The 20,379-nt window shown below is 48.6% G+C and overlaps 1 protein-coding gene across 6 annotated transcripts in view; it reads left to right on the forward strand.

Annotated features, from left to right (window-relative positions):
- NFATC2 (nuclear factor of activated T cells 2) overlaps positions 1-20,379 on the forward strand; it is a 160,063-nt gene that overhangs the window by 74,457 nt on the left and 65,227 nt on the right. For all 6 annotated transcript variants that reach the window (XM_081257301.1, XM_081257300.1, XM_081257298.1 and 3 more), the window contains 3 exons: positions 4,199-4,401; positions 5,350-5,522; positions 19,593-19,733. In XM_081257301.1, the coding sequence (XP_081113427.1) occupies positions 4,199-4,401; positions 5,350-5,522; positions 19,593-19,733 (517 nt within the window). The remainder of the gene's footprint in view (positions 1-4,198; positions 4,402-5,349; positions 5,523-19,592; positions 19,734-20,379) is intronic.

Raw genomic sequence — 20,379 nt, forward strand, 5'->3', positions numbered from 1 at the left:
CCGATGACAAGGAGAATTCTCGTTTCACGGGTACCTCCTGTGTGCTGGGCTTTGGGGCCCTATAAAGGTCATCTTCTTTAGCCTTCAAAGAGCCCTGGGCAGTGGGAAGTGATGTCCCTGTTTTATAGGTGCAAATGGAGGCTCAGAGACCAAACGTGAAATCCTTTCTTCCTTCCTGCTCTACCACGCCCTCTGACAGCAGAGACCTGTCTCACGTGGGAGGGGGCGCTCACGAGGGTGAGGTGGGTTCCATCTGCTCACAGGGCATCAGCTAGTCCAGCTCAACCAGGGGCTGCTCCGGGACACACAGAGTTCCTGCTTAAAGAAGTGGGTTCTTCTCTCGAGGGGCACCGTTGTTTGTCTTGGTGGCTGTTGCCTGTTTCTCTGGCTCCCTCCATCTCCCTTCCTCCTCCCCTGCCCCCACCCCTTCTTGTTCAGCAGGAAGGGCACTCTAGATCTTATAATTTAGCACTTGCTCGTGTTTCCTTTGAGAACCTAATCTGCACTTTCTGAGCTGTAGTTGTAGATCAGAGAGCAGCTGTGAATCTATCAGATGCCAAGGGCACAGACAGTGCGCTGGGAATGGACTTAGAGCCTGAAGGCCCAGAGTCTGCATCCTGGCTCTGCCCTGTACTAACAGTGTCCACTGGGGCAAGTTGCCAGGACTTTGCCAGCCTCAGTTTTCTCATCTATAAAATGGGCCCCTCCTACCTAGAATTGTGATACATGTAAAACGTTGAGTGTGGTGCTTGGCCTGGGGACAGTGTACACTTAGCTGCTGCCCAGTTGTTGATGGTGACCATTGATTCCACGTGCTTATTGATCATACTGAACGAAACAAACACGCTTCCTCCTACCACGGACTTCCTGTTCAAGTGGAAAAGAGAGATGCTAAGCAAATTAACAACTCAGAAGAAAATTTCAGATGGTAATGAAGTAACTATTCCTGTGGTATTAGTGAATGTTTACCATCCACTTCTCTAGAAAAAAAGAGCCCCGATTTGTAGCATTTGCCAATTTTTGTGGTGTAAATATTCTCATCGTGGCTAATTTCAGGCTATCAAAGTAATGTCTACTGGCTCTTAAAATTCCTGAAAATTTAACCAACTGCAAGGCTGAAATAGCTGGCTCCGGCACTGGGTGTATGTAACTAATGTGGCTTGGGAAAGACCTGAAGATCTGAGAGCTAAATGTACCAGTAGAAGAGTATGCCAGCAGAGCAGATGGCTGTGCAAAGGCCCTGAGGTCGGAGAGCGCTTGGTGTGCTCAGGGAACAGAAGGATGGTTGGTGCTGGCAGGAGCCTAATGGGGTGGAAGGACTGGAAGACAGAGGCTGGGCTGCTGGAAGCCTCGTAGACCATGGTACCAGTTTGGATTTTATTCTCCGGCCACAGGAAGTCTTTGGAGGGTTGTAAGCAGGGGAACATCTGGGTCTGCTTTGCATTTTTTAAAGATCAGAGGGCTATTCTGTTAAAGACCAGCAAGGGGTCAGTTAGGGAGCAGTGGTGGTCACCCAGGGAGAGGCAGTGGTGGCTTGGACGAGTGTGCCATCAGGGGAGGGGACTAGAGGTGGCTGGACTCCTTTGGGATGCGACAGGTTTTATCCCCAGGTGTTCCCTGGCTGTTTACCCTGCGTACGTGCAGCCTGCAATTTCTGCTCTTAGATCCCGGGAAGGAGGAAGGAACCTCAGACCATTGGGGTCACTATCTATCCTACCTACTCTCCTCCTTGATTCTGAGTGATACTGTGTTTACCACCTCCTGATAAATCCAGGACACGAGGTGAGGAAAGATATTTATCTTGGGTCCAAATGCAAAGCAAGCACAACAAAACCAGAATCTGTCCTCAGAGCTGCCCTTCCTCCTTTGATTTTTGTCCAGAACAGTCCCCTGTTCTTCAGTTTGCATGGGGGAGAAAGACAAGAGACGGACTTCATTTCCACCTTTGCCCCAGGGTCCCTCTCGGGTGTGTATCAGACGCTTATGTAGATGTTGTAGGTGTCAGCCTGGCAGGTTATGGAGAAGGTTGCCATCTGCCTCTGCTCCGCCCTTAGCTCGCCTCTTGGTCCAGTGTTTAGAGGGGCACAAGAGAACACCATCTTTCTGGACCAGCACTGTCTGGAAGAACTTTCCTCAGTGATGGAAACATCCTGTATCTGTGCCGTTCATTATGGCACCAGCCGTTTGTGGCTATTGAGCACTTGAAAGGTGTGGCTCGTGTGACTGAGAAACTGACCTTTCAATTACATTTGTGTATTGCTTGCTATATTGGACAGTGCAGTTCTAGACCACGTGTGATTATCTATTGCCCTGGAGCCTTTGGTTCTGGGCATTTGACGGGAGATCTTACTGAAATTTTGTAGAACTCTAAGGAAGGATGGGGTCTCAGTGAGTTGTCACTTGTCCTAACCCCCTTCCGCCCGATTTGCAGAGGCGCAGAAGGATTACATGATTTGCCCAGCATTTCTCAGCTGGGGAGCGGCAAGACAGGAACCCACCTTCTAACTCTTAGCTCAACATCCTTTTTTCTTTTCTTATGTATCATTTTCAAAACCAGTGTTAAATTCCGCACGTTTCTAGGCAGCTCTTTCTGCCTATAACTTTGTGGATGAAGTTAAATTCCTCTTTGATCACCTTCTCAACCTTGATCTCCTCCTGCATCCCTAGAAGTGATCATGGTGTGGTCAGTCTGGAGCACATCCTTCCACACCTTTTCCTGTTGCATTTACATGAGTATAAATGAATGGATCGAAACATTCAGCATTAAAAAAAATAAGTTGCATCCTGCTATCCATATATTTTTTTACGAATTGCTTTTCTTTTTTAATAGTATGTCTTAGATCTTCCGGGTGAAGTTCATAGACCTCTACCATACTGGTTTTTTAACTGTTGTAGTCTTTCATAGCCTGGACGTGTGTATTACTCATAAGCCTAATGGATGAAACTAACTGTTCGTTATTCTGTTCGTGTTAGTAAACATTTTTGTGCATGTCTCCTGCACACACAGCATTTCATCTGGGGTCCATACTGAGAAGTGAATTTATTAGGTCATAGGGAATATGTACTTTTAATATTAATAGCTGCTACTCCAAAAATAGTAATACCAGTTTATGTTCCTATCAGCTATGGGAGAGTGTCTGTGTTCTCACAGCCTCCAAAACACTTGGTATTATCAAATATCTACATGGGTGCCCATCTAATGGGCAAAAAATGATATCTCATAGTTGTTTAATTTGTATTTTCCTGTTTACAAGGCAAGTTGAACATCTTTTCTATGCTAATGGTCATTTGTTTTTCTGTGAATTGCCTGTTCAAATCTCATGTCCAATTTTCTGTTGAAAAATTCATTTTTAATTCATTCAGCAAATAGGTACTAGAATGCCTACTGTGTGCCAAGCATTATTCTAGGTGATAGGGACTCTGTGGCAAGTTAAATAAATAGACACCCCTGCCCTCAATGAGGCGATAGTCTAGTTGTAGAAGAAAGACCCAAAAGCAAAAGGAATTGAGAAAATATATAGTATATTTTCTGAGATTAAAAAGAAGGGAAAGGAGCTAGGGACAGCCATGGGGGTAGGACTCGAGTTTAAATAGGATGGCCAGGGATCTCGTCCTTTACTTATTCACTTGTAGGCATTCTTTATGTATTGTATGTATTAATCCTTTGCATGTTATATGTTATACATATTTTCTTCCAGTCTTTAATTTTCTATCAGTTTAGAGGACGGTACTTTTGTCTTGCTCTTTCTTTTTTAAAATTATAAAATCTAACTTGTTAATTGGAATATAGTCATATAAAAACTGAAAGTTCCTTCTTTCTAGGCAACCCATTGTCAAGAGCTCTGGTTTATATTTTCCAATTATTTTCTGTTCTCACTACCACCCCCTGACCCCCGATCACCAATTAAACATAGTTTCTGGCTGTTTCTCCATAAATGCAATTCTGATCTATCACACTGTTTCTCAGGGCTGCTTAATATTCCATTTTAAAGAGGATCCCTATAATTTATCCAAGCAGTCCCCTCTGGCTGGACGTGCACGTTGCTTCCAATTCTCCATGACTCTAGACATTGCAGCAATTCTGTGTTCTTTCTGCTGCTCATGAGCTGCTTTGATGTTTTTGTTTGTTGGACTATAGCCACCATACCCTGTATGTTAATGGTGCTGTAATAATTTGGTTTTGTTTTCTCCCCCTCAGCTCCATGGCTACATGGAAAACAAGCCGCTGGGGCTTCAGATCTTCATTGGGACGGCCGACGAGCGGATCCTTAAGCCCCATGCCTTCTACCAGGTACACCGGATCACGGGGAAAACCGTCACCACCACCAGCTACGAGAAGATCGTGGGCAACACCAAAGTCCTGGAGATTCCGCTGGAGCCAAAAAACAACATGAGGGCAACGTAAGGGCTGGGGGCTGAGGGCAGTGGGTCTTCATGGGGAAGTGATGGGACCAAGTGGCAGGGGTTTGGGAGGAGGATGGAGTTGATGGAAGCAACCGTAGACGGTGGTTCCCAATTTGTGAAGGACCCACAGAGGTTTCTGTTTTAAAAGTTTCTATTTTAAAAGTTCTAGACCTAGATGTTTTTCATGTGTATTGAGAGGAAGAATACTTACGCATCTTTGGTTTATGTTGCTTGGGATGAGGCTAAATTTTTTTACATTTATACATTTATTTGACTTAAAATTATTAAACAACTATGCAGATAGGTCTAACCTCACAGAGCTGATATGCATATGGCTAAAATGTGGGAAACATTGCACCCGTGTGTTGGAGTTTAAAAAACTTTATTAGAGAATAATCTCAAACATGAAAACTGCAAGAATTGTACAAAGAACTCCTGTGACACTGTTCGCTCAGATTTACCAATTGTTAGCATTTTCTGCATTTGCTTTATTACTGTTTTTCTCCCCCTCTCTTTATTTTTTCCTGAACCGGTTGAGAGTTAGTTGCAGACATCATGCCTTTTTACTTTTAAATGCTTAAGCGTGCATTTCCTAAGAACAAGCATGCTCTCTTACATGACCACGGTGCATTTATCAAATTCAAGGTATTTAATGTCCATATTACTACTCTTACTATTACATAGTCCATAATCAATTTTTCCCAGTTGCACATTTGAGTTTTTCAGGTACTTTTGAGGGTAGAAACGTGAGCCTGCAGAATCTCCCTAGAGAGGTGATTTCCACTGGGGGATTTTGCTAATTACTTTGTGTTTTACCCCCATTTTGGTTTAAATTCCTGGCTGAAAAATTTATCCGTGTATTGCCATCCCCCGCCCCCCTTGTGGGTGACCTTTCCTGCTCCCCGAGATGGTCAGTTGTCAGTGGGGTTCTTGACTTTCCGGCAGCATTGACTGTGCGGGGATCCTGAAGCTTCGGAATGCGGACATTGAGCTGCGGAAAGGCGAGACGGACATCGGGAGGAAGAACACGCGGGTGAGGCTGGTGTTCCGAGTGCACATTCCAGAGTCCAGCGGAAGGGTCGTCTCCTTGCAGACAGCATCTAACCCCATCGAGTGCTGTAAGTTGGGTTCTGGGCAGGGTCGGTTTTTGGCAAGTGCACTGTATGTGACCCTGGGCAGTGTAGCCTGGGCAAGGTACCCAGCAGGAATGTGTGACCCACAGGGGTCAGCGGTGGCCCAAGATGACCAAAGGGGCCAGAGCACATTTCAGGGTTTCTCTCTGCTTCTATTTACTTGTGGAGGGTTTACTGTCAAAAATAATATGGCTGGTAAGTAGCCTACAGCTTGGTTTAGAAGATTTGAAATGTATAAGTGTTGTGCTGGTCTCAAAAAGGGTAGATGCAGTTGGAGTGAGTTCACTGTACTTAGTGTCCTCTTTTTCTTTTTTTAGATTTAATTGTTCGGTTGCGCCGGGTCTTAGTTGCGGCAGGCAGGCTCCTTAGTTGTGGCGTGCGAACTCCCAGTTGCGGCATGCATGTGGGATCTAGTTCCCTGACCAGGGATCGAACCTGGGCCCCTTGCATTGGGAGCGCAGAGTCCCATCAACTGTGCCACCAGGGAAGTCCCTTTTTCCTCTTCTCTTCTTTCAGTAGAATAATAATATATCACGGTGGCTCTCGCTTACTGCACTGTGACTCCACTGGTCACTAGGCTAAGTGCTCAGTGTGTAGTACTCTTTAAATACTCACAGAAGTCCTTGGCAATAGCTGGTGTCATGATGCCCATTTTAGAGAAGAGGAGGGAGAGAGATGAGGGGTAGTGTAACTTGTCTCAGCAGGGCTGGGATTTGAGCAGGAGCTTCGGCATGCAGGAGCCACACGTCCCCATCACCCTCAGCCCATCCCTGGGTGTTTACTGAGAATCTGCTCAGTGTCTGGTGCTGTGCTGGGGGCCTGCAGATGAGCAAGATGTCTTCCCTGTCCTCAGTGAGCTTACAGCCTGGTGTAAGCTAACCCACACAAAGATGCAGAAGATTTTCAGAATCCAGTACAGAGTGGCCAAGATCTGCTGTTTGGAAGGTCTCTGAGCAGAGACTTGGCCCAGCTACATTAGGCTTCAAAAGAAGAAATCACTTGGAGATCATTCTTAGGTACTCTGGGCAAGTTTGTTGTTGGATTTTGTAGTTAGATGTGACAAAGCTTATTGTCTGCTCAGCTTCGGAGAGTTTTTAGAGGTCATTTTTAAAAGCATAAAGAAAGAAGTCAGCATTGTTCCAGAAACAAAAGCTGTTTTTATGAGTTTTAAAAAGTCCCGTTCTTCTAAGAATATTTTTGTGCTCTTACAGTAATGTTGCATATTCAATTATGTTTCAGGGTTTTGTGTCCCCTTTTTACTGGACATTTTACCATAATTAGGTGTCACAAAATCAGCTACTTGCAGAGACGAGGGAGGTCGTGGACATGAGTGGAGTGGGTTGGGTGGGTAGTAGCGGTAGAGACTGGGGACCAGGGTGGCACATTCCCCACCTAAGTGGGTTGCTCTTACCCAAATCCAGCCAGTGTTTCCATGTGGGAGTGTCGACTCAGTGTGGCCAAATCTGATTTTTTTTTTTTTTTTTTTTTTTTTTTGTGGTACGCGGGCCTCTCACTGTTGTGGCCTCTCCCGTTGCGGAGCACAGGGTCCAGACGCACAGACTCAGCGGCCATGGCTCACGGGCCCAGCCGCTCTGCGGCGTGTGGGATCTTCCCGGACTGGGGCACGAACCCGCGTCCCCTGCATCGGCAGGCGGACTCTCAACCACTGCGCCACCAGGGAAGCCCCTGATTTTTTTTTTTAAGATAAACCAATAATCTCCTGATTTTTAAAAAAGCGACAACAAAGTCAAAATACTCTGTCGGTCAGCTGAGAACTGCACGTGGCTTGGATTCATCAGAGGTAGTCTTAATCAGACACTAATGAGGAAAGGAAAAGTATGAATATTTTATGCAAAAAGCATTGAGGAAGACTGGCCTTCAGCCAGCAGGAGGAGAGGGTGGACCCTCTTTGGTAGAGAAGCCAGAACTTGGTCTTGATTGGTCTTTGGAAAAGGATGAAGGAGGCCTGGGATCTCTTCCAGGCTGGTGAGTCAGGATGAGGACCAGGCTGAATGTGGTGGTGAGTTTGTGCTCTGAAGTTAGAGGGGAAGGCCCCCACAGCAGACAACAAAGGAAAACAAGTGTTTGAAAAACATCATCACAGAAACAGAGGAGGAATTCCCCTCCTCTGCCCAGCAGACCCCACCCCTGTCCCTCAAGTGCTTAGTCGTGGTGACTGCCCCACCCTGGTCTTGGTTTTGAACATCTCAAGACATTTGGGGAAGGAAACTCAGGCTCTTCCTCAGTGATTTGGGGGATTTTGAGAAGATAAGGTCTTGCCTTTCTGGCAAATGACTCAGTCTCCAGGATGGGGCTGTGGTTTGTAGCAAGGTGGGGATGAGAAGGCCTCAGGAGGGACCATTTATAGGAGCTCCTGTTCCTCTCCATCTTTGGGTCCTTCAAGTCATTCTGTCTCCTGTCAATCTGAGACTTTAAGGATCATCACTGGCTGCATGCACCTCCAGCAAGATCCTCAGGGTGTTAAAAGTTGTTTGAACTTTGAACATAGCAGTTTTTTTTGGTTTGTTTTCCTATTCTTATAAAAAAGTGTTTGGGGCTTCCCTGGTGGCGCAGTGGTTGAGGGTCCGCCTGCCGATGCAGGGGACGCGGGCTCGTGCCCCGGTCCGGGAAGATCCCACATGCCGCGGAGCGTCTGGGCCCGTGGGCCATGGCCGCTGAGCCTGCGCGTCCGGAGCCTGTGCTTCGCAACGGGAGGGGCCGCAGCAGTGAGAGGCCCGCGTACCCCTCCAAAAAAAAAAAAAAATGTGTTTGGCTGATTCAAGTACTGTGCTTTGACAGATAAGGAAACTGAGACTTTCTTGGTAAGGTGATTTCTTGTTAAAGTGATTTACTCATTTTTACTCGGTAGGTAGCGGAGGCAGAGTCTCCAACTTTCTAGTTCTGTGAAATAGCTTCCTGTGGTTTCTACAACACCAGCCTTTCTGGCAATACCAAGTGGAGCTACCGATGGGCCGCTTTCCCTCTCACAGAGGGAAGGCAGAGCCTTCTGTCATTTTTATCTCCTCCTTTGTTCTGTTTTCCTGGATCAGTGCCTGGCAGTTCCATAAATATTTATGGACTAATTGAATTACTGTTTGTTTGATCCTTAAGGAGATATTCAATATTTGTTGACAAATTAGTCTGTGACATGTATCAACACAGTATGTGTACAATAAATATTTGTTGACTCACTGACTTCATGTACACCCCTTGGGGAAGATAGGTTGGTAAGAAAAACACTCAGTGGGCTGGTGCTTATTTGCAAGGCTAACTTATTTACTTTGGAGATGTCTTTTACGTGACGTCTCAGGGATCAAGGTTTGAGTTCTCAGAATCTAGTAGAAAAGTCTTGAACAAGCTACTGGAGGCCACTCTTTGGAAAGTGGAGTTACTTGCTAGAAAGGCAGATTTCTTCTATTTATTTATAGGCCAGTGTGCCCAAGGTCAAATCTCACCTGTGCACAGAGGGACGCCCCATGTTTCTAGTTTTCTATTTCCAGCGGATCTTCAGTGTTGCCAGGGAGGTCCTTTGAGTTCCCTCCCCTATTCTCAGCAGAGACTCTTTTGAACCTTCTCTGGTCTCCCAAGCTCTGGAGGCTGCCCCACCCTCCTCCCACTTGGAGGAAAACGTGGAAGAGGTCAGAAGGCAACACCCTTGTCTTGCCCAACAGAGACCCTGCACACGGTCACAGCTGTGGGCAGCCTTTCCTCGTCTGGGACCCTTGGAATGGGACAGTTCTCCTTACCCCCTGGGCCTCTGAGAGCTCTCAGCTTCAACTCCAAGTTCCCTTGTGGTGGTGGAACCCTTGCTTCCCTCTTGTGCGAGTTTCCAGGGCTGGTGAAGCCAATTACCACCACCTGGGAGCCTTCCAGCCATAGAAATTGATTCTCCCACAGATCCGAAAGCCAGAAGCCCGAAATCAAGGTGTCCTCAGGACTGGTTCCTTCTTGGAGGCTCTGAGGGAGAGTCTGTTCCAGGCCCCTCTCCTATGGTGGTGGCCGGTGATCACCAGCATTCCTTGGCTTGTAGACACATCGCTCCAATCTCTACCTCCATCTTCACGTGGCCTTCTCTGTGGGCCCTTTTTTGTCTCTTCTAAGGACACTCTCATGGGGTTTAGGACCCCGCAATCCAGGATGATTTCATCTTCATCCTTATTCACATCATTGAAGACCCTGTTTCCAAATGAGGTCACATTCTGAGGTTCTGGGTGGGCAGGAAGTCTTGATGGGGGCTCAGTCCAACCCACGACACCTCCTCAGCTGCATTTCTCGGCTTCACTCTTCTCTCTGCTCCGCAGCTCCCCAGTCCACGGGCATCTTCCTCTGGCTCCTAGGCTTCTGCCCGCACTGTCGTCTCCATCCAGAACAATCTTAGCTGCATGTTGGAATCACCTGGGGACTTCTAAGAAGAAATACGATGCCTGAATACCTCCCCAGAAACTCTGATTCAGTTGGTCTGCATTGAGGCCTAAACCCAGAGACTTCAGAGGTGCCTAGTGCTTCTGACAGGCGGCAGAGTGAGAGACCTATTGCTGGGAGGTGGGGTGCCCGCATCCTTCAGTTGCTTAGTTAACCCCTCCTTATCCAAGGCCCCAGTTTAGATGGCCCCTCGAGGAGGAAGCTTGCCCTCACCCCACAGGGTACAGGGTCCCCTCTCTGTGCACTGACACCCAATTTACTTATCAATCTCTCTTAGGTAAGGTTAGGGACCAGTGGGGGTTAGCCAGGGCCTGGCACATAGCAACTGTCTCTAGAATGTTTGTTGAAAAAAATGAAAGTGTGAAAACAGTGTCCCCAGGCTGCCCAGCAGGAGAGAGAGGCAGCCACGAGACAGGGTGGATGTGTCCCCAGGGGCAGATGCCTTCTCCCGTGAGAACTTTCCTTGGGTTTTCTCCTTGCCCTGCAAAGGGGCCTCTCTTCATCACATTTCAGGAAACACCTAGAGCAATTTCCCACCGAGCCCTGCCCGCTCAGAGCACAGAGTGTAAATTCACTTTGCTCGTTTTGCAGGAACTGGGGGCATGGGTATGAAGTGTGGACTAGAAAATGGCTTTTCTCACATGGTGTTTTCAGTCTCTCCCTTTTCGTGACATAAATGTGTTTTACCACAGTATAATTAAGATACACTAGATTTCACAGACCGTACATCTTCTGTTCAGTGGTTTTGACAATCGTATACACCAGTGTGACCACCACTCAAAACAAGATACAGGGTGTTTCCCTTCGTTCTTGAAAGTTTCCTCCTACCCCTCAGCCAGTGCCCCCTCCCCAGCCCCATACACAGGCAACCACTGTTCTGATTTCTATAGCCATAGATGAGCTTTCCCCATTTTAGAACTTCATGTAATGGAATAGTACAGTATGGACTCTTTCGTGTCTGGTTTGCTTTACTTAGCGTGATATTTTTGAGATCCATCGCTGTGATTGGGTGATTTGGTGGTTCATTCTTTTTTTGTTGTTGCTGAACAGTATTCAATTGTATGAATATAACTATTGTTTATTTACCACTGATAGACATTTGGGTTGTTTCTGGGGTTTGGGGATCATGAATAAGGCTGCTATGAACATTTCCCTTCAAGGCCTTTGTGGACAGATGCTTTCATTTCTTTTGGGTAAATACCCGGCAATGGAATTGCTGGGTCACGGGGGAAAAAAACATATGTTCCAATTTATGTATTTTCCAAATCGTTTTACACTCTGTATGTACAAGAGTGTCTGAGAATTCCACTTGCTCACTAATATTTGGCTTTGTCAGTCTTTCTAATTGTAGCCATTACAGTGAGTAAAATGGTATCTCATTGTGCATAACCCATAATTTGCATTTCCCTAAAGACTAATGATGCTGAGCCCTAATCTTTGTGCTTATTGGCTATCCTGTGTCTTCTTTGGTGAAGTGTTTGTTCAGAGCTTTTGCCCATTTTTTATTGGGTTACCCATATTTTTGCTGTTAATCTACAGTAGTTCTTTTGCATTGGGTATGAAACTGTTGTCGGATTTATGTATTATGAATATTTTCCCCCCGTCTGTGGCTTGCCTATTTATTTTCTCAACTGTGTCTTATTAAGAACATCAATATTTTATTTTGATGATGTCTAATTTATTATTTTCTTTTCTTTGGGGATGATTACTCGTTATATTCTCCCAAGAAATCTCCATCTATCTGAAGATAGCAGACATCTTCTCTTCTGTTTTCTTCTAGAAGCTTTTTGATTCTGGCTTTTAGGTTTAGGGATACAAACCATATCAGGTTAATTTTTGCGTATGGTGTGAGATAGGGTCCGGTTCCATTGTTTTCCATATGGAAATTCAGTTGTTTCCTCTGCCTTTTTCTGAAAGTGAGAGCTTAGACAGCCGAAGACTGTTCCCTGCCTCACCACCTCGCCTTTACTCCTCCACTACACTCTCCTAAGTCTGACGTGGAAGGTGAGGGACCACACAGCAGTGCTTTATGGAAATCCTTAGAATCAGATCAGACAGGCAAATTGATTTTGCTTTGCTTCATAAATCAGAGATGCTCTCTTGTCCATCTGCTCCTTCCAGAAGCCAGAACGACCCACATAATTCTTACAGGCCCCTTAACATTATTCTTTTAATTAAAAATATATTTGGAGTGCATTATATAGTACTAGGAACTGGGGATCCAGCAGTGAACAAACCAAAGTCGTGGCCATCATGGAGGTCACATTCTGGTGGGGAAAACCCACAGTCAACAAGCAGGCAGAGACATCATTTCACACAGAGCTAACTGTCATGATGAAAATAACTAAGGTCATGTGTTAGTGACTTGGGGGTGGGGGAGCAGCAACCTTAGTCATTCTGATCAGGGAAGACCTCTCTGAAGAGGTGGCTTGTTAACCTGGACCTGAGTGACAGGGGAGTATGGCCCAGCTGGAGGGTAGAGCAGGTGCAAAGCCCTAAGGCAGGGATAAGCTTGGCATCGTCAGGGAACAGAAAGGCAGCCAGGGAGGCAGTGTGGAGTGACAGGGGTAGGGAGAGGTGTAGGAGGTGAGGTCTGAGAGGAAGCAGGGGACTTTGGATTTTATTCTAAGTGAAACAGGAAGCCTTGAATTCTACATAAGGGACTGGCATGATGTGATTTATATTTTAAAAGTTGTTTAGCACAGTGCCTGGCACATAGTAGATGCTCATAAATACTTGAAGACCAAATGAAGGAAGGAAGGACGTGAGGGGGACATGAGGGGGGAAGAGGTAAAGGACAAGGAACTATTATCAGTCACCTGCTGTATGTCGAGCACTTTCTCTGTTGCTGCTAAATCATTGTGAGGACACCAGGAACTCAGCATCTGTTCCAATTTTATAGATGGGAAAACTGAAGCACAGAGAGGTTAAACTAATGGCCTGTGATCACACAGCTAGTAAGGGGCCAGGCCAACTGTGACGACCATGTCGTGCTGGATCCCAGGACACCAAGGTTGAGCTACATCACGAGTGACAGACTAATTTGGGCCAGAACTCCAAAGGGTGATGTCATCTCATATAAACTGGAGACCAGATCAGCGACCCTTAGGGAACTGTGGGCACCCTCCCACCACTCTGCAATGGATTGTCTCCCTCGAGACCCTGTAGCAGTAAATCTTGGGTGAAATTTGGGCAGAGGGCAGGAAGGCCAGGCCTTTGTCCACCCCGGCTCTCTAAGGTGGCTTTTAAGCAATGACTGAGGGACCACATTCAGAAACATCAGAAAACCAACATGATGGGGAGAAGCAGGGTTAGGGTGATGGTTAGGACTGTGGTTCTGGGTTCACATCCTGCCTCTGCCACTTACTAGCTGTTTAGTCCCGGGCAAGTTACTTAGCACTCTGTGCCTCAGTTTTCTCATCTGTAAAATGGGGATGGTAGTACCTATCTCAGGACAGTAGAATAACCCCAATGCCTCTCTTCTGGTATGTCTCATACTTTCCCACTTGCAGCCCTCCCTGTAGCTCTGCAAAGCAGACGTTACATACCTCTGGTTGCCACTCTGTCACTGCCGAGAGCCCACAGCCCAGGCAGCAGTAGGTGTGGGAGTTTAACAAACACTAATTGTTTCAGGCAGGCTGGCAGCAAGCCGCACGCCCTGCTGCTAAGAGGAGCTTGGATGATTATCTGTCTGGTGCTGTGGGTTGGCTGGGTGGCGATTACAGGAAAGCTGAGTTTTGGGGGAGCCCAGGATTGGGGTGGCTTCTCCACTGATTGATATGGTTACCTGACCCTGCGATTATGGCCTTTTACTGAGCTAGTTTGGCGGGGCTGGGGAGGCAAAACTCCCATTTATTGAAGAGCTGCCAAGTGCCATCTGCCCCCAACTGTCACGGCTATTAACTTGTTTCTACCCTCATCGTAGCCTGGGAAGACTCAAAGACTCTGAGCTTATATCTAGCGGGCTGAGGTTCAGAAGGGCTGACTGATTTGAGAGTCACGTGGCTGGCAAGGGAAGGGGCAAGAGCTGGGGGTTAAAAACCCATGTCCTTTTCTCTGTCTGGGCTGCCTGGGTCCCCCAGTGACCAGGGAGCTCATTAGTCAAATGGAGATTCCTGGAGCCCCCTGGAAGGGTCTTGGTTACTGGAGATATGTGGGAATGTTCTGCGGGGGCTCCTTGGTAATGTACTGGAATGGAGAAGAATAAGAGCCCCTCCTATGGACCCAGCACCGTGGGGATTGGACGAGAGGTACCAGTCTTTCAGGGCCGCTGTTTGTGCTCCTTTTTCCGTATGAGGAAGCTGAGATCCCCTGAGGTCAGAACTGGCAGGTGGTCTCATGCACTGCGGACCCCCTGCATTTGCAGACACCGTGCCCCAGTCCCGTGCCGTGAATGCTGACGGGTCCCTCCCAGAGGTGAACCCCATACTCGGGGAGAATTGGATTCCTCTGTCCCAGCCTCCCGCTTCCCAGGGACGACCCATCAGTGGCCATGGTGGGGTCTGAGGGAGCCTGAGGGGCCAGTCTGCCGGCCCTGCTCCCGGCCCCTCCCAGGCGAGGCCTGAGTTAGCACCATGTTCTGGACCAGGCCCGGCTCAGCCGGGCCAGGCTCACAGCCAAGGACAGGCCCTGATGTACAGACAGGAAGCGTTTACAGCAGCTGGGATGGGGGGTGGTCAGTGCTTGGGCCAGAGTGAGACTGAAGGGGGCTCTCCTCCTGGTCCGGGCTGGCTGGCGGCTTTCCCAGTGGGTCCTTCTCCATTTTACTAAAAAGGGGTCCCTCTGGGTAGGGGAATCCCACAGTCTGGGTTCAAGTTCTGCCTGTCTGCTTTACGTAGCTGTGAGCTCTCAGGCATGTGACTTCTCCTTTGGGAGACTCAGCGCCCTCACCTCCAAAATGGGAATCATTCCTGCTTGTGGTCTCATGAAGTTTAGCAATAAAAATAAACACAACGGTCATTCATTGAGCCCCGATGAGGTGCCACTCACTTCCTGTGCATTAGCTCATTTAATCCACAAACCGCTCTCTGAGGTTGGCCCTATGATGAGTCCCATTTTATAGATGAGAAAACAGAGGCACAGAGAGATTAAATGACTTGCCCAAGGTCCCAAAGCTTGGATGTCACCGAGCTGGGCTTCGAACTCAGGCTCTCACGTGGCAGCATCCTTACTTTGACCCATGACCGTAAATTGCTTCTTCATGTGTGTGCTTTATAATATAAACAAAAACATATATAAAAAGTGCTGGAATCCAAGGCACTCTCTATGGCAGCTGTAATTATTCGCTGTTATTAGCAGAACCCACCCATTCTGCACAACCAAATTTCCCTGACCAGCTTCTCCCCCCTCTCTCCTGAGGTTCTTGGGTAGATCATCATTCTTGGCCAGGCAGCCTTGTGACAGGGCAAATTGCAGACAGTCCCCTGTCCAGGCTGACCTGGAGGACCCCTGCCCGGTGTGAATTTCCCTCTCTGAGCCTTTACCCCCGGCTCAGCTCCCAATCAGCCACTGTTGCTAGTGAAAGTAAACACCCAAACTGGCTAAACCAACAGCGCCCTGTTGATTCAGAGCTCATAAAACGTAGGAGCCCCAAGCCACTTTATGACGTGCCAGAATCCAGGGGCAGGAGGGAAGCCTGAGGTAGTCTCCTGGCTTCGCGGGCCACCTTGATGCTTAAGCCAGAGCTGAGGGTCTAGCCTCCACCCACAGGTGAGACCTGGGCCGTGGGCTTGGCTTTAAGCTGGCGGCCCCCTGTTTGGTTAGAACACTGCAGGGTTTGGGGTTTGGAGGGTCTGGAATCTCCAATGGTTGAAGAGCCGAATGGGACTCGGTGGGGACGGCTGCGGGTGGTGGTTCAGGCCTGGGGGGCCCAGTGGGCTTGCGGAGAGCCCTCCCATAGGTCCTGGACCGCGTCACCCCAATTAGTAGCCCTAGGTGTTGGAGGCTGCATCAGAGAGAGAGAAGGAAGTGGACCCCAGGAGGGTAGTTTTGGTTGCTGTTTGCCTGTCTTCAGTTCCTCTTTCAGAGGCTAATTGGATTCATTTGCTTTGCCTCTGGGCTCTCTGAGGATGCGGGGTCCTCCCCTGGAGGAGGTCTCCTTGTCCTCAGGTGGCCTCTTAAGTGTGAGACCTGGCTGTCAAACAGAATGTGTGTAACAAGTCGCCTGGAAAGATTGTTTAAATGCAAATGTCCAGGCTCCTCTAGGAGATTCTGGGGGGGGGGTGTTGGGGGTGTGGCCTGGGGAGCTGCATTTTTATTAAGCACCTCCCCCAACCAGGTGATTCGGCTGCAGGTGACCTGGGAAGCTCCCTTTGAAAAATGCTGGGATTCAGGGCCAAGAAACCTGGGTTTTGGGTCGGGATCCACCAAGAACAGCAGTGAAGAGAGCAGTACTGTGTGTAAACACGTGGACACGGTCCGTACTTATTTGGTGAAATAGCTAAGACAAGACAACAGTGGTTCCTGGCGCTGAGCACAGGGCAGCTGCTCAAGGAGCTACAGCTCTTCGTGTTGTTCACCATACTGGCCGGTACTTATTGAGCCAAGTACACTTTCTGTGAATTCTCCCATTTAACCCTCACAACAGCCTGTGAGATGGATCTGCTAACAGCCCCATTTTTCAGATGGGAAAAGTGAGGTTTAGAGCTGGGAAGCCCTGTGCAAGGATCACCTGGTGGGGACTTGAGCTGGAACTGAGGACCCTCCAACACGACAGCCTCACCCAGGCAGGAGCTGCCTCTCCATGAAGCCGAGTTCTGAGCATCTGTCTTTCTGTCTGTAAAATGGTGGAATTAGGGCCAGGGGGGTCATTATTGTTTCACCTCCCCAGCTGATTCTCATGTGTAGCCAGCACTAAGCAGTTCTTCTCAGACTTGATAGTTCATAAGAATCACGTGGATTCCTTGTTAAGCTGCAGATGTGGGTTCAGTAGGTCTGGGGTGGGGCACGAGGTTCTGCACCTCTAATAATACCGCCCCCCCTTCCCTTGATGCTGATGTGCTCGGCCCACACTTCGAGTTGCAAGACTGGAGTCCAGATAAAAGCTTACGGGAAGCCGGACTGGACTCTTTAAATTTTCATTAGAAAAGATAGTTTTCCTGATTCAGTAAGGGGAAGGAGCAGGAAATGCAGACTTGGCAAAGGGAGAATCAGTTAGTTGCTTGAAACTGTGAGGCTGTGGAGGGAGAAGCAATGAGTTTGCTTCAGGAAATAGCCGAGTTGTGTTCACAGCAATGCACAGTGATTCACGGAGCAGCCGTCCAGCCCAGCCTCCCGCCCACTGCTGAGAGCTCGTGGCCACGTCCAGTCCCCGGCCTCGCTGGCTTGGGAGCCCTTGGCCGGCTTGCCCAGGAGCCATGACTCAGGCTTTCCACCTGCAAAATGGGAAGGGTGGCTCTTGCCACCTCCCCACCCATCCCTGGGACCAAAAGCCCCCACTGGCCCCCCAGACGCATCAAAGGCAGATCTTAAAAGCGGGGACCTGCTCTTCTAGGCGGTGTGGCTGCTGCTTTCACTGCTAGTAAATCCCCATTGGTGGCAGCTCAATTAGGAAGTCATACAAAACTCCTCTGTTGAAAGAAAGGCTTAATAACCTGGCCCATGTGGGAGAAATTAGCAGCTTCTGCAGAGAGGCCTTTTTAATACGTACTCTGAGCTGGCAGCCCCTTAGAACCGCACTGGCTGGTGGGGCCCTGGGAACAGAGAGCCTGGGCTGAGCCTGGGCTGGGAAGATACCGGCAGGGCCATCACTGAGAGCCATCCAGCTGCATTTTCAATGTCAAGTGTCTGGGAGCGTCTGGTCCAGCGTCTGGTCCAGCAGACTCCTTAAATGTCACCAAGTGTGCTGCTGCTCCTGAAGGGACTGATTTCAACGTGGCTCCGGGGCCGAAGGGAGGGGGTGCTGGACCTGGAGGCCCAGGCCAGCCAGGAGGACAGGGTTGGGTTTGAGCCTCGGGCCTCACGTGGCTGCGTCCCCGGCTCCCGGATGGGGAGGTCCGCAGGCCCCTGGCACGGAAAGGGCTGGCCCTCTGCCCAGTTCTTGGGCTCTGGGAGGAAGGCCAGGAGCTCAGGCTGACTCACCCAGGGAGGACCGGCCTCTTCGGCCCACACTGCCAAGGCGAGGCCGAGGAGATGGTCCCTCATGCTGGATGGGACCCATTTCTCACCCTGCCCAGGAAAGGCATCTGGAGAGGGTCTTCATTCTTTCCTGCAGCCCACCTTCAGAAGAACTGGTTGGCCGGAGGGGCTAGGAGATGGGGCTCTGGAGCTGGACAAACCAGTTCTGGAGGGGTCAAATCTAAGCGTCACCCCATCTGACTTCTCCTAGGCTTTAGTTTGCTCCCCAAAGGTGAATAATTTTAGTGCTTCTTTCCTTAGAAGGTTACTGTGAGCATTCAAGTATGTCACTGTGGTTAAACACTCAAGCTGTGCCATTCCTCATGGTAGATACAGATGAAGATGTAGGTGCAGATATGTAGAGATATCGATATATATATGTGTGTCAAGATATATTGAGACACATCTGTATCCATACGTATCTCCATCCATCCATCCATCAACCCTGCCTCTCTCTCTCTTTCTTTCTTTCCTTCCTGACTTCCTTCCATCTATCAATACTTGCATCCATCCATCTCAGGCATCCCCTGCTAAGTCCTAGGAACTGTCCCCAGCCCTGGGCTCACAGCATGCACAAAGCAACGCTCCTCCCTCCTGGGCTCACGTTCTCGTGGGGAAGAGACAAAAGACAAATGAACCAGTGAAGCTACATGTAGTGCGTCTGAAAGTGGAAAGTTCTTTGGAAATGATTAAGCAGGATAAAGGGGAAAGAGGGAGAGACACAGCCAGACAGATGGAGAGAGGGTGGGTGCTGCTGTTTTAACTCTGAGGGGGAGAGTGGAAGGGTTGGGGTAAGGAAGCTGCTCTGAGGAGGTGACATCTGAGGAGAAACCTGCAAGAAGTGAGGAAGGCAGCCATGCCGGTAATCAGGGAAGAACCTTCCAGAGAGAAGGACTTGAAAGGGCAGACATTGAAAGATAGGAGCATGCTATGTAGGTTTGAGAGATGGTGAGAACATTCTAGAAGTGTGACTGGAGCAGAGTGAGCAAGGGGGAGTTCTAGGAAGTGTGGTCAGAGAAGTGATGGGGGCAAATCATGTTCAGGATGGCAAACGAATTCCAAGGCCAAGGCATCTGAACCTTTAGGAATCAGGTCCTAAAGTTTACATCCGTGAGCCCTTCGCGTGTTGCTGACATCAAGTGCAGGAGAAGAGAGGACATTCTAGCAAAGGAAATCTCTTACAAAAAAGTCGATTTGCCCATCCTTTTATAAAAAAAAAAAAAAATCAAATTCTTACTCTCCTTTCCTCCCTAAAAGGAGAACAGGCATCTGTCTCTTGATTCATGAAAATGAAACGTGTTGTTAGGAGAAAATTAGCCCAAATTACTTGGAGCATTTTGACCAGAACATAACATTTGCATAGTCACTGGTTGCTAGGGGTGAGGCTTCCATGTTTGCAATGACAACAAGTGACAAAGGTGGGCAGAGTGCACTGTGTCCCGTTCCCGTGAAATCACTGGACGATTCTGCATGGGCGTCTCCTGTCATCACAGTGTCTTCTTTTTCTCTCGCCCGCAGCCCAGCGATCCGCCCATGAGCTGCCCATGGTGGAAAGACAAGACATCGACAGCTGCCTGGTCTACGGAGGCCAGCAGATGATTCTCACGGGACAGAACTTCACGGCCGAGTCCAAAGTCGTGTTTACCGAGAAGACCACAGGTCAGGGGGCCTTCTGAGGGCCATACAAAAGTGACCCATCTTTTTCTTCCCAGTGACATTGATTTGGGGGATGGATCCCATTGTGTAGAGTTTCCTATCCTGCTCTCCTTCCCATGAGAAATTCCCCCTTATCTCCAGGGATCTTGATATCGATACGGTTCACCGTTGCATGAGTGTGTTATAATGTATTTCAACTCAACCTGGCTTGTTTTGTTGGATGATAAAGTTTTGCCCACCCCGAACTTTTTTCTTTTCTTTTTTTTTTTTTTTTTTTTTTTGCGGTACGCGGGCCTCTCACTGTTGTGGCCTCTCCCGTTGCGGAGCACAGGCTCCGGACGCGCAGGCTCAGCGGCCATGGCTCACGGGCCCAGCGGCTCCGCGGCATGTGGGATCTTCCCGGACTGGGGCACGAACCCGCGTCCCCTGCACTGGCAGGCGGACTCTCAACCACTGCGCCACCAGGGAAGCCCCCCACCCCTAACTTTTAAAAAAAAATTATATTTTCACATCAGGAGACTCATTCTTTTAAGTTTTTTTTACTGTTATCAAGAAGGGAGGGCTAGCAACACAGTGATTAATCGTGCATGCTCTGGCCCTGGATATCGTGGGTTCAAATCCTGCCTTTGCTACTTGCTTGCTCTGTGAT

This window comes from Mesoplodon bidens (assembly GCF_964165515.1).
Source record: "Mesoplodon bidens genome assembly, chromosome: 15".
NCBI lineage: Eukaryota > Metazoa > Chordata > Mammalia > Artiodactyla > Ziphiidae > Mesoplodon > Mesoplodon bidens.